Source organism: Phyllostomus hastatus, unplaced genomic scaffold (genome assembly GCF_019186645.2).
Source record: "Phyllostomus hastatus isolate PE091 unplaced genomic scaffold, TTU_PhHast_1.1 phas_contig_150, whole genome shotgun sequence".
NCBI lineage: Eukaryota > Metazoa > Chordata > Mammalia > Chiroptera > Phyllostomidae > Phyllostomus > Phyllostomus hastatus.
Genome location: NW_025333611.1, coordinates 34,386,954 through 34,400,897, shown reverse-complemented (window position 1 = coordinate 34,400,897; position 13,944 = coordinate 34,386,954). Strand labels below are relative to the sequence as shown.

The window sequence follows — 13,944 nt, the reverse complement described above, 5'->3', positions numbered from 1 at the left end:
AAACATAATGCTCTCATTTGTTAGAGGCAGAGAGAGGCCTTCTGTTAAGCACATACCTTTCTGTAGTCATGGATTTTTAATTGTAAACCTTTAATTTTTTCTACTTATTTCAAAACAACATCCCATACAGGTAAGTTGCATAAAAATTTGTAATCTATTTTTGCTATTTCAGCATATTATATTTTGTCATTTGATGTTTTACCTTTTAATGTTTGACAAACATCTTTATCTAAAGTTCCTTGACTGCATTTGATCTTGATACACCTCATGATTTGTTTATATGTTTTAATGTAGTTTTCAGAACAGGATTAATATTCTATCTGCTCATTGAATTAACAAAAAAAGTATCCTTTGAACAATACTGAAATGGTTATATTTAAATTCATTGAAAGTAGCATTTCTGCACATTAAATTGAGAGTATGAACTGAGCAAGGCACAAATTTGGCATGAGCACTTTGAGGGGGAGTAATGGCTTGTACACCCTTGTATATATACCTGCTCTATTCCTTCCATTATTATAACACTGGCTTCAAAGGTTTTTATGTCAATTTCATCTTTTTCCAATCAATTGAGAATTTCATAAGATCACCCATATCCCTTTATCTTGTCAATAAAATCAACAAAATTTCCTTCTATTGTTATGACATTTTAAAAAATGTTTATTGATTTTAAAGAGAGAGGAAGAGAGGGAAGGAGGGAGGGAGAGAAATATTGATTTGTTGTTCCACTTATTTATGCATTCATTGGTTGTTTCTTGTATGTGCCCTGCCCAGAGATTGAACCTATAACTTTGGCATATCAGGACAATGCTCTAACCAACTAAGCTACCTGGCCAGGGCCTATTGTTATAACATTCTTAATGCAAGCACACCTATTAATGATGGGCTATGTCCACTGTACAAAGAACAGGGAAAGGTCTTTTGCTGCTTTTATTCTGCGTAGTGTTTCAGATCTAACGTGATTTCCTAGTAGCATTATGAGTTTCCCCCAAATTCTCATGTTGAAGTCCTACTGCCAGAACATTGGATTTGGACTTAGGGCCTTAAAGAGGTAATTAAAGTAAAATGAGGTCATATTGGTGAGCCCTAATCCAATATGACTGGTGGATCTCCAACACAGAGATCAAGGGGTCATCATGTGAGGACAGAGTAAGAAAGTCACCATCTGCAAGCCAAAGAGTCATCAGAAGAAAGCAAACTTCTGACAGCTTGACCTTGGACTTCTAGCCTCCAGAACTGTGAGAAAATAAATTTGTTGTTTAAGTCATCCAGTCTGTGATACTTTGTTATCGACAGCCTTAGCAAATGAATACAAATTGTAAATTTGCTTTGAATTTTATTAGACAAATGAGGCACAGACTCCTCTTTATGACAGCTACATCAACATTAACTTAAGAAACATAGAATTTGGTTTTTCAACTTTTAGAATCAATTTATCCTGTCCAAAGTATAACTGACAGAGGTCGGGAGGTAAAGGGGCATGTGCTAATTTTATATGTCAACTCGGCTAGATCATGGTGGCCTGTTGTTTGGTCCAACACGAGTCTAGGTCTTCATCTCACATACCAGATGTCAGAGAGGCTACCTCAGCCTTACAGAAGAACCAGGCAACTGAGGCGGGACTATAAATAATATAACTATCAAACAGTGGCAAAGGGAGGGGGAAGTGTATTGAAAGGTAGTGAATATAGCTGGATGATCATTTCTCAATTTTCTAAAGTGAAAAAATCAAGAGACAGCATTACATGATTTATGTTCAGAAAAATGAAAAGCAAAGAATTGAAGAAGGTTCCTCTAGGAAGGGGGGCTAGGGAAAGAAGGAAGAATTATTTATTTTGAACTCTTCCTTATTTTTTAAGCTATGTGCATGTATTTTCAACTGGGATAGCAGAGGAGGCGAATTTCTATTTAGGCTTCAAGACCCAGATCTAGTGTTGCTTACTGTAGTGTAAAATTCCAGACCTTCGCTCTCCTGCCTGAGCACTAGGTCCTCCGGGACCAGACCTCTCCCATGTCACACATCTACTTATGCATCTTTTCCATCTCTCTGAATTAAAGTAACGGCAGTACTTTATCATCATGTCCACATCTGATCTTTAATAACTATTGGATGAAAATGTAAATTACTTTTTTAGAGCAAAGGCTTTGGGAAACTGCCAGATCAGTGTTTGATTCCTAGGCCTTTCACTAAACAGCGATGAGACCTTATGTGACCTCAGATACATTATTACCTAACCTTCCTGACCTTCAGTTTCTTCATTACCTATTCTAAAGAGTTGCTGTGAATTTGAAACAGGCTGTAACATCCCCAGCACACTACCAAAAGCATACTGAAGTGCTCAATTCTTTGGTGCCACAGTGAACATGTGAATGCTAAGTAGGTTAATCAGCATTACTGAAAACAGTGCTCTGTCTCTAAGGTTACCCCGTGTTTGTTTCCAGAGCCACACTGGATTGGCAGGCCGGCACCAACTCATAATGAATTGCTTAATGGCTGATTCCATGCTGAATGCAGGAAATGTCCAAGATGAACGAGGAGCGTGTTATACCAGATAACTGAGAAAGGTATCAAACACAGGTTTTCTATATCTATTTTTCACATGAAAATTAATTTTTAAAAAATGAACAAGATTCCCAGCTGAAATGGAATCATTTATGGTAGACCAACTTTCATATCAAAAACCACCATGAAAGCTGGATAAAAATCTCCTAGAAATCTGTCTGAAGCAAAAAGGGTTTGTGCATCAAGATCCTGGGGAAGATGAATCTCAGGTTGGGGAGCCAAAAGTCTGGAGCCTCTTTTATTCTTAGGTCATTTACTGAGTCTAGGCCTAGGGAGAAACTGAGAACCCAGAAGAAGGACTGACGCAATGCACAACTGCCAAGAGGCACAGAAACCTCGCAGTCTCAAGGGGCACTGAAGGACAAAAATGAGACTGTAGTTTGTTAGAAAGTTACATAGGAGGGAGGGGTAAAGAGCTTAGTCAACCACTCAGCCTGTTTACCCCAATAGTTTCTGAATTCTGAAGCTCTACAGAATGGAAGATCAAGAAGCTAGGCAGAAAATGTCAGAACTTAAAAAAAAAAAAAAAAGAAGAAGAATTTCAGGGCCAATGTCTAAGTTACTAAGGATACAAGGATTAGAGGTGTTAACTGCCCAGGGATGCAGGGTGTGGCAGGGAAAAAGATCCAGTTAACAATTTATGCTCTCAACTGGAAAACCCCTGGGAAACTATATCCTGTAAGAGATAAAATGAGGGTAAACCAGATAGAGTCTTAAAAAAACTGCAACCCACCCTTCATTAAGTTGACTCAGGCTCTGATTTGGATTCAAGTGATCAATCCCCACTCCACCTAGTAGAGGAAACGGTGAACCCTTTGTGTAAGGTTATCAACATCAGAGCTTCTACAATTTGTCACACACCATGTCCAGCATTCAGTCAAAAAATCCCAGGCACAGCAAGAGTGGACCAAATGACCAGAAACTAAGGGAAGATAAAGGCAACTGAAAAAGATCCACAGATAATCTGGAGTTTTCAGACAAGAATTTTTATTTATTTATTTATTTATTCTTAAGATTTTATTTATTTTTAGAGAGAGGAAGGGAGGGAGAAAAAGGGAGAGAAACACCAATGTGTGGTTGCCTCTTGCACTCCCCCTGCTGGGGACCTGGCCAGAAACCCAGGTATGTGCCCTAGACGGGGAATCGAACTTGTGACCCTATGGTTCCCAGGCCAGCACTTAATTCACTAAGCCACACCAGCCAGGGCTCAGACAAGAATTTTTTAAATAACTGATTCATTAGTTAAAGAAAAACATGGAGAAAGTGAGACATAAATTCCCTAGAGAATTAGAACCTAATAAAAATAACTGAATGAGCCCTGGCTGGTGTGGCTCAGTGGATTGACCACCAGCCTGCGAACCGAAGGGTTGCCAGTTTGATTCCTGGTTAAGGCACATGCCTGGGTTGTGGGCCAGGTCCCAGGCTGGGGGCATGTGGGAAGCAACTGATCTCTGTTTGTCTCTCACATTGCTGTTTCTCTCCCTCTTTCTCCCACCCTTCCCCTCTCTCTAACAATAAATAAAATCTTTTTTAAAAACTTCTAGAACTGAAAAATATGCGAACTGAGATTAAGAACTCAATAGATGGGTTTAGCAGCAGAAGAGATAAATTAGAAGGCAGATTAATAAAAAATATCTAGTCTGAAGCCGAAGGGAGAGAAAGGATGGGAGACAGAAAAGAAAGGGGACACACGCAATACAGTGAAAATTTCTCACATCCAGATTATTGGAGTCTTAGAAAGAGAGGAGAGACAGAAAATAGGACAGAAACAATATTTTTAAAATGTCTCAGAAATTTCCAAAACTGATCAAAGACATTAAGTCACAAATTAAAGAAGCTCAATAACCCCCACGCTGAAAAATAAGAGAAAGAAACCCACCCTAGGTGTTGTCATAGTAAAACCACTGAAAACAAAAATAAAGAAAAAATTTTAAAAAGCAGACAGTAGAGAATGGGTGGGGGGAGTTACTTTCAAAGGAACAATAAAAGGAAAAGAATTAAATTAAAAAAAATGGTGTAAGAAAATAATGGAATTACATCTTTTAAGTGTTTAAATAAAAACTTCTAGGTGTAGTCAAGAGAAGAAAAAATTAGTAAACTAGAAGATAGTTGTAAATATTACCCCAAAATATAGCAGAAATATAAAAATTATACAGGTTAAGAGATAAGAATAGTATGATATAGTCTAATTTACATTTAAATATTTTCAGAAGGAACAGAAAATATTGAAAGAGCAAATGATTTAATAATTTTCTAAAACTTACTAAAGATATTATTATACAGATTCAAGAAGCCCAAAGAATCTCAAACAAGAAAAAAAAGAAAAAAAAACACCTAACATGCCAGTAACTTTTCTGCTGTTTCTCAGCTCCAAGCTCATCCTTCTATACTCGTCTATCGTACTGGACTTGTGACTACCTAAAGTGTATTTCCTGGATTCTCGCACCCGCTGCTCCCTTTCAGGTTCTGCTAACGGAAGGCACTAGAGGAAAATCTGATGGCACTAGGTAGGTGGCAACTGCCCTAGACCCAGTGATTTTTTTTTACATGGGACACAGTTTTATACATTAATAAGCTGCAGACATAAATGAAAAAGATAAGGTTATAATGCTTTTAGAAAATAATACAGGAAATATTTTCATGATCTTGGGGTAAGAATTTCTGTCCACAGTCCAGTGCTCAACCCACTGTGCCACACCAGCCAGGGTGGAAGATTTTCTTAAGGCATAGAAAGCATAAGTCAAAAAGGAAAAACTTGATAATTTCACACAAAACTTAAGAACTGTTCATCAAAAGACAGAACTAAGAATGAAAAGACAATTAGAAAAAAGATACAATTTATAAAATATATAACCAACAAAGAGCTGTGTCCGTAATATATTAAAAATTCCTATGAATCAGTAAGAAAAAGACTTGAATACGCACTTTTAAAAAACCTGAAGACCAATAAACACACAAAAAGTGTTCAATGTCATTAACAACTATGTTAAAATTAATACTAGACATGTAACAAGCTAGTTAAAATTCAAAAGTATGACAATACCAGGTACTGGAGAAGGTTGGGATAACAAGAACTCTCATTTACTCCTGGTATGAATGTGCATAGCCACCTGGAATACATTATGTGGTAACGTTGAAGACTCACCTGTAAGACAGCATTTCCACTTCCAGATATACAAATACTACAGAAATGTGTGTTTATGTACACCAGGAATCATGCGTAAAACTGCAAAAATGGCAGCATTATACATAATGTACAAGGACTGAAACCAACTCAAATGTCCATGAACACATGTTGGCAATATTATGGTACTGTCCTTGAATAAACATGAACAAAGCTGAATGAGCTATACAAATTCAAACAAATTATAGCTACAGAGCAACACAGATGAATCTTAAAATCAACTATTGAATAAAGGAAGCCAAATACCAAATACACACACACTCTCTCTCTCTCTGATTTCATTTACAAAAAGTTCAAAACCTGGGAAAACAGAATGACCACTTATTTAGGGATACAGACACAAACAGTGAAACTACAAAGAAAAGCAAAGTACCACAAACCATTAGACAATGGTTACCACCAAGGTACCGGGCAGGGGAAGAATGAGGCATGGTCCAGATGATCCAGGAGCAGCTCGCAGGGGCTCCCAAGGTGTGGATTTGAAAATCATCTGGGTTGTGATGATGTGGGTACTCGTGCTTACCTTCGTATTCTTTAAACTGCACATCTGTATATCACAAACAATTCTGTGTATCTCAAAATTTAAAAAAAGTTTCAATTTGTAACAGCATCACAGTTGTGAGCATAAATGATCTCTATGCTCTCTGGGAGACAAGGAGAGACGACCTGCCTCACTTTCCAGAAAGGACACTGAAGCTTGGAGGAGATGTAGTGCTGAAACCGGACTAGTACCTAAGGTCAGGGTCTTGTCCCTGAAGTACTCATTACCCAGATTCTGCCTCCTCAGAGGAGATGCATAGGAAATGGTGAAGTTGGTAAAAGTTCCCATCTTAAAAAAATACTCCAAAGAAGGCTCTTTAAGGCTTCTGGCAAGGACATTTTATTTTTTGGTTAAAGCCACATTAACAGAAACACCATAAAAACAAACATGTAAACAAGGTATCAGAACTCTGGTTCACTGAGACACCCCACACCCAGAGCATCTGAGGTACAAAGGCACCTGGCCAGGTGCTGGACAACCTGACTCTGCAGCAGCCGCTCTGACCCAGGATGGCACAGGCTGACCGAGGCCACCCAGGACCCTTCCCTGTCCACTTGGTCCACTTGAGACAAACCTTCACTACTCCAAAGACCCGCCTGACAGGGGCTGGGATACAAAGGTGTTTGCCACGTTGAACTTGCAGACAAAGGGCTGTAGGGCCAGGAAGAGGAAGGGTAGAAAAGGATGTCAGTCGACTTCTGTTGATCCACACGGCCTCAAGAATTCCTGTCCTCGTTCGTGGAACCACTTATTGGAGACTGTGAACAGACAAAAGGTATGTTACCATCCTGCTGGCTAGGCCAGCCCCCCAAATTAATGACTCCTTCAGGAGGAATCCTGCACCGGGCCCTCAGATTCAGATGAGAGTATGAAATGGTCTCAGGTCTCGAGCTCAGGAGGAAGCTTAGTGAGGAAGACACATGTATAAACAGTATGTATAAAGAGATGTGTGTAAGGTTGCCATAGAAACAGAGCCAACAGTCATCTAATCATGTGGAGGAAGAGGAGACCCCAGGCTGGACACAAAGTTGGAATGGGACTTGTCCAGGGGAAAAGATGGACAGACCATCATGGTTTCTGTACCAAGGGGGTCCAGGAAGTGGGAACAGGATGAGAACGACATCCAGGTGTGAACTCCCCGGTGTGTGCTAAGAACCCTGGCCAAGCTGCTATTATTACTGACAAGTGGCAGGTGGAAGTGGGAGGCAGGAGACAAGGATGAGGAGACCTGTCAAGACAGGGGAGGGCCTGGATGTCACCTCAGAAGCTGCAGGCCAGCAGATCCGACCTCTGTGCCATGGGTGGCCAAGTGGTCACCTAAAACTGTGCCTCAAACCCCATGAACCACATTTCATTCCTCAACACAGACTCTTCCACAATGAATAAAACAAATTTATTCCAATGTACTACAGAAGGCACAGGTCTTCTTAAATATAAGTCAACTTGCAGTAATACGAGTACTTAGTTGAAAAAATCAAAATGTCTACAAGGCTTATAGGAAAACCAGCCATCTCCCACCTTCCCCTTCCCATTACCAAGCCCTGCTTTCAGAGGACATTCGACTTCTTTAGCTGGCTTTTCTGATGATCTGCATTTTTCTAAATAACCTGCTTACAGGGCTATTTCTTAACTTTCAATTTTGGAATTCTTTTATACTACCCCTAAAATATCCCTATTACCTCCTATCTTCCTAATACATTTAAATCACAGGTTTTAGTTATATTAAATATTTAGTTATATTTAGTTAATATTTAGTTATATTAAATATTTAGTTATAAAAATATTTAGTGTTTACATATTTACATATTAAATACTTACATGTAAATATTGCTCACACATGAGCCACCTAACATTTCCTTTTTTGTACAACTTTTTCCTTTCCCTGCTCAGCAACTGCCTCATTTTCTTTCTCATTTCTTCAATTTTCTGTGAACCTATCACTATTTATCCCCAGAACTCCATAGGAGGGCCTTAAACTCATCTCTCTGTAATCACTTCCTGTCACATGCTGGTTCAAGCCTCTCCACGGTGCATCCCAGCTGCCTCCAGACAGAGCTCAAGCTTCAGCCTCTAGGGTTTGGACCCAGCCTCATCTCTTGGCCCACAGGCCTCCCCTTAGCCAAGTGACAAAGGCAGCCAGTCCCCACAGCTGTGGGGCTGGTTTCAGCCTGTGTGCGCCTTGTTCCACGTGGGCCTTGCTGGCCTGGGGCACCCCTGCCCCTCTCTGACTCCCGTCCTCCCCAAGGGCTCCCTCAGAACCCTTGCCAGAGTCCACTGCTCTGGAGAGCCATCCTGGACCTCTGATGCGTGTCCAGCTATTCTTCCTCAGCTCTCGTGGCATCTCTGAGAGTGACCTCAAGTGATTGTCCTGACATATACCCAGCTCAGTGGACTGCTACATGTTTGGATGGGATTACCAGTTAGCAGAAATAAAAATTTAAAAAATAAAAAAGGAAACCCAAACACTTCAACAAGAGAGTGAGTCTTGGCTCTGTGAAAATCCGGAAGCAGTTGTCTGCAGCTCGGGGTCTCAGAACGAGCACAAACATTGAGGCCGCGAGGCCCAATGCCACTCCTTCAGCCACTCACCCCACTTGCAGCCCACAAGCACGGGGCAGGCAGCATGCCTCGTTCGGTAGTCGCCTTCCCCACTCCGCAAGAGGTTGTACCAGAAAACTGCCGTGCCCTGGGAAAAGGAGACAGCCCAGCAGACCACACCATCAGAGGCTGGCTCAGGACCTGACCCAGGGCACCAGAGCCCCAGCCTGAGCCAAAGTACCCTCACTGTCCCAGACACGGGGGACAGGGCCCTGGGACTCCAGCCACAGACAAGTTCCCCAGAAAGCACCTGCCCCTCCCAGGCAGGTGGGTATCTAAAAACCCACCTGCCCCTCAGGGGCCTCCCACCCCACCCCTTCTCCCCTCAGATGAAAGCTGAGGCCACAGGGTCAGAGGTTAGACAAAAAGGGGCTAAAGCCCCTCCCAGTGAGAGTCAAGTAGGCCATCAAATGGGACTGGGGGACATAACGCCCTTGTCTGAACCATACAAACCAGAACTTACCTTCTTGGGCCAAATTGCGGCCCCCAGATCAGGAAAGACAGTGGCACCCCCAGCTTCTACGTCGCTCATCTGGGAATACAAGGCACAGAACTTGGACTTTACCCGAGGCATTCAGAACAACCGAGCCACAGAGGACAGGACGAGGTGAGCAGATGAGCCTCCTCTGAGCTCGAGCAGCAGGGCTGGAGGTGCTCTGCTCCTCGGCCAGCCTTTCAGGGAAGGAAGGCTCTTCCCACACCCTGCCCCTCCCTCAACCCTGATGAATCTGTGTGGTTCATCAGGACAGTCTCCACGCCATGGGTGCTCGAGACCTGCAGGCCTGTGGGAGACCCACACCCCGGCAGTCCTCAGATGGGAACAATCCAAGTCTGTACTCGGAAAATGCCTGCCAGGCTTCCACCCCTTGTCCCCATTCCGCCTGGGCCTTGCCTAAGCAGAGACACCCCAGGAGCTGCCCTCATGCTGCCAACACCGCCTGTGGCCCCACTGTGGGCTCTGTTTCTCTGGCTCTAAAAACTTGTTGCTTTAGTTAGTTCCTCACCTCCCCAGAACAGCGCCTTGGCCAGGCCTGTCTGGGTGGACAGGCAGGGCACCGTCTCTGCCGAGGCCCTGCTTCCTGCCATGGTAAGGCTGCAAACTAAACAGAACACAGGCTCCCTGGCAGGGAGGCAGCACTCAAGCCCAGAGTGCGCCTCGACCCGCGCCCACGGCACCACTGCTCCCTTGTTTGGCTCTCCGCTTTTTCCTACCATGCAGGAACATTTGCAGCTAATAAATATTTCCACAGGACACACACCAGACAGAATGACAGGTCCTTGACAGACATGGAGAATGAGTAAGATGAAAACCCCTGATGGCCACAGCCCGGGGGGTCAAACCCAGACTCTTCTCCAGGATCTGAAGGCCCTGTCAGGCCACCAGCCTCTCCCTCCAGCCACTCTCTGAGCCACCAGCCTTCTGCTACTTTTCCAACATCCCACACTCTTTCCCTCTCCAAGTCTCCACACACTCTCCTCTGCCAGAAACCAAGTTCCACCAACTAATTTCCACTCCACCTTCAAGTCTTGACATTGACATGTTCTTCCCAAGGGAGGCCTTCTCTGAAAGCCAACCCTGAGCTACTGGCTTCAAAGCACTTGTCACCATGGTAACGAAACAATTACCTCTCCTATGTTTAATGTGGCCTCTCATCTTAGACCATCCGCTTCAGAAGACAAACCACACATGTCCTGCTCACCAGCGTGTTCATGGCAGTCCCCAGCACATAAAAGCCATGTAATAAAAAGCTTAAATGAGCCCTGGCTGGGTTGCTCTGTGGGTTGGAGCATCGTCCCATACACCAAAGGGTTGTGGGTTCAATCCCCAGTCAGAGTGTGTACGGGAGGCAACAGATCGATGTTTCTCTCTCCCTCCCTCCCACTCCCTCTCCCTCTCTGCCCCCCTCAAAGCATTAAACATATCCCAGGTAAGGATTAAAAGAAACTAGAGGAAAAAATGTACATAGGCATCTGTCTCTAAATTTCCTGACAGCTTCTCAGTCTCTCTGGGGCTGGCTCCCTCAGCAGAAGGGAGAGAAAACTGTCGCTCACATGTCAGAAAAACCCAACAGCCTATGGCTGGGGTGCACGTAGCCAGAGGGAGGCAGGGCACCAAATCTGGGAGACAAGGCAGCTTCCATCTGACGGCACCTCGTGGCTACTTCCTCTCTCTGCTGCCAAGGACAGACCCTTCCAGGGCACCCACCTAAAATTTCCAGACCAGCACCAGGCCCATCAATAAGGAAGATGTGAAGGTCCTGAGGGCCCGGCGGGGGATCGAGCCCACAGATGGGAGAACAGGCCAAGAAGTGTGCTGGGGGCCAGAAGGGCCCAGCCTTTGAGCACCGCTGCTGGTATCAGCCTGGACAGGAGGGAGAGAGAGCTTGCTGGACCCAGGCTCCCCTTAAGGCCCACACACCTCACACATCATACTCACGTAGTTTAAGAATGTGGCCACACGGTTCCCCGTCCCTAAATGCTTGAAAACATCTTGCTCATGGTTCTATAAAATCAAGTGAGAGTGAACTGGGGGGCCTGGACCCGATACTTACATAGTTAAGAAACGTCGCTAACCTATTCCCCTCTGTTTTGAGGCCGCTGTCAAAAGGTCGCTGCAACAAACAACAACTTTCACCCAAGTTTGCAACTGGCTTCACCCACCATCCCTCACCCCCATCCCCCACGGGGGCAAAAAGGGTCGGGGATTGTAATAAGGGTGCGTTCCATCCATTAGCCTGGACCACGGACCAAGTGAACCCAGGCAGGACACGGGAGAGGGCAGGAACAGCTCTTGCAGAGACCCAGTGGGTCCTCTGCTGTAGAGTCAAAGGAAAGGACAACAGGGTGGGTGGAAGGAACACTCCCCGTATCGCAGGAGAGACAGCCAGGCACCCTGGGCTCGCAGGTCCCGGGTTCCAGACTGAGGCTTCTCCCAATAACAAAGAGTGACCCTGCTGAGGTGAAGGGAGCCTGCTGTGGAGGCTAAAGTGCTTCTAGGAACTCCAGCCTTCTCAAACCAGCTGGAACAGGGCCCTTTGCAAGCATGGGTGATTTGGGTGATTTGGGCCTTACCCGGGAGAAGTCAAAATGTGGTTCGTACTGTCCTCCCATTCCGTAATTAGCAACCTGGTGGGAAACAACAGCATTGACCTTGTCAGCAGCATGAACAGCCCTGAAGCAGCCCCTCTCCCAGGGATGCTGTCTTCCCAGGTAACCACTAGAACACCTGAACCCCCAAACAACCAGAAGCCCCAAGATCAGCCTCTCTAAGGTGGAAGGTAACTATGCCCAGCCAGCACTGGCAGAGCAAATGCTACTGACATGTCTATAGCACAAATGTGGTTTCCCAGAACAAGATGGGCCACCTGCACGTGGCCACTGCGGAGAAGCTCCAGCCCTTCAGGGACACTCAGATGGCAGCAGAGGGAGCCCTTGAGACAGGCCATGGCCTGAGTCCTGTTTGGGAGATAATGAGAAGGTAATCCAAAGGAAAGCCAACAACAAACTCATGATTGGGTTTTGTTTTAAATGCTAGTTTGGGAGCTTCTTAGCACCTGGCACTGCCCCTGCCACATCTGCCAGCATGCCACAGGAGCTGCTCCAGGTCGCGCTGGGCAGGCTGACAGAGCCTCTACCCTACAGTGGCCCGCTGCCTGCAGGACTTCTGTCTCCGAGTGGAGCAGCAGGACCTGGGTGGCAGCTGCAGGGTGGCCAGAGCTGCCGCCCCACCTCGGCGCCTCCAGCGGAAGACTGGCCCTGAACAGGACCTGGGCCACCTGAGCTGCAGCAACTACCCAGTGTCAATAATTGGATTAGAAATCATAAGTGCCTTTGTGAACAGTTTATCAGCACAAGGTAAGTCTAAGTCCCAAATCGCAATGGTTATTTTAGCTTCAGTAGACAGAGAGATGAAGTTCAAGATGAAGTTCAGAATCTAATATGAAAGCTGGCTGATCAAGTGGCACCACTGAAGTCCACCTAGGAACACTTCCTGAAACCCTAAAAATTTGTGGCAGTCAGCTATTAGCCCTCAGAAAATGGGTACTTTTAGTGGATCCTTCTGAGCAATTCCAACCATCCGATGAGAAATGCTGCAAAACTGGCAACAAGGGAGGCCATGAGGGAAGAAGGCAAGGGGGGTGGACTTCACAGAGAGAACCCTCCTGTGGGAGTCCAAACAGAATTTGTCCCATGTGATAGTTCTGTAGTTCCTAGTGCAGAAACCGGGCAACATGGCTTTTAGTCTTCCCCAAATAAAAATCTTGATGTGGAGAATCAGGGGATAGAAAAAGGCAGTCACCCACGGCTTCAGCCTTCAAGATGCCCACACCAAAGCCCCAGGGCACCCTGTCAACGGAGCAGGGGCCCTGCTCGGTGGCTGGCCTGCAGGCCAGAGGCGCCTCTGTGGAGGGAAGTGCTGGAGCGGATGATGACACGACTGCACCAAGGCTGTTTCTGTGGCTCTGCTCAGGTCGAGAACTGAAAGCAACTTCAAACATGACCGTGCTTGCTGCGCCAGGGAGAGTGCCAGCACTGCACACTGCTCTGCTTGCTGCTGGGGCTGCGGGGTACGGCTGTACCCCCAACACTCCCATGTGTTGGGGGAAGTGCTTACATATTCAAATCCCAGGTAGTGAAAGAAGCTGCACTGCTCCAGCTGGTCTGTCTTTTCAGCTGGAGAACCACATGCGGTCATGGAGCCGAAGCCCTTGGACCCACACTAACACCGTCTCCAAACAGGCCAGTGCCATGGAAACTGCCGGATCTGCAGCCATCTGACTCACCGTCTGGGTAAGCTCCAATCCCTAGGCTCACACCTTTAATCACAAGCAACTGCACGTCCAAACCAATTCCCAGGAGGAGGCATTCATTTGAACCTTCGGATTTGTTGTTGAAAAAGTAGAAGAGTAGTCACTGGAGAGAGCAGGGTTTTTATGATGCTGAGATACGAGTGAAGGCCAAAAATAGTTAGAAATCACTTTTTTGGTGAGACTAAGGCATCGAGTCAGAAATGTCTTCCATCTTAGAGGATTCTAGCAGTGTAGCCTCTATCTGGCC

At 45.3% G+C, this 13,944-nt stretch overlaps 1 protein-coding gene across 5 annotated transcripts in view; it reads right to left on the bottom strand.

Annotated features, from left to right (window-relative positions):
* Positions 1–6,603: 6,603 nt before the first annotated feature.
* P4HA2 (prolyl 4-hydroxylase subunit alpha 2) overlaps positions 6,604–13,944 on the bottom strand; it is a 31,982-nt gene continuing 24,641 nt past the window's right edge. For 3 of the 5 annotated variants that reach the window (XM_045828313.1, XM_045828307.1, XM_045828300.1), the window contains exons 12-16: positions 11,959–12,012; positions 11,324–11,389; positions 9,350–9,418; positions 8,878–8,974; positions 6,604–7,046 (exon numbers count right to left, since the gene is read on the bottom strand). In XM_045828313.1, coding sequence (XP_045684269.1) covers positions 6,976–7,046; positions 8,878–8,974; positions 9,350–9,418; positions 11,324–11,389; positions 11,959–12,012 — 357 coding nt within the window. In that variant the 3' untranslated portion in view covers positions 6,604–6,975. Of the gene's footprint in view, positions 7,047–8,877; positions 8,975–9,349; positions 9,419–11,323; positions 11,390–11,438; positions 11,499–11,958; positions 12,013–13,944 lie in introns of all 5 variants that reach the window. The other 2 variants (XM_045828328.1, XM_045828320.1) reach the window with 2 other exon arrangements.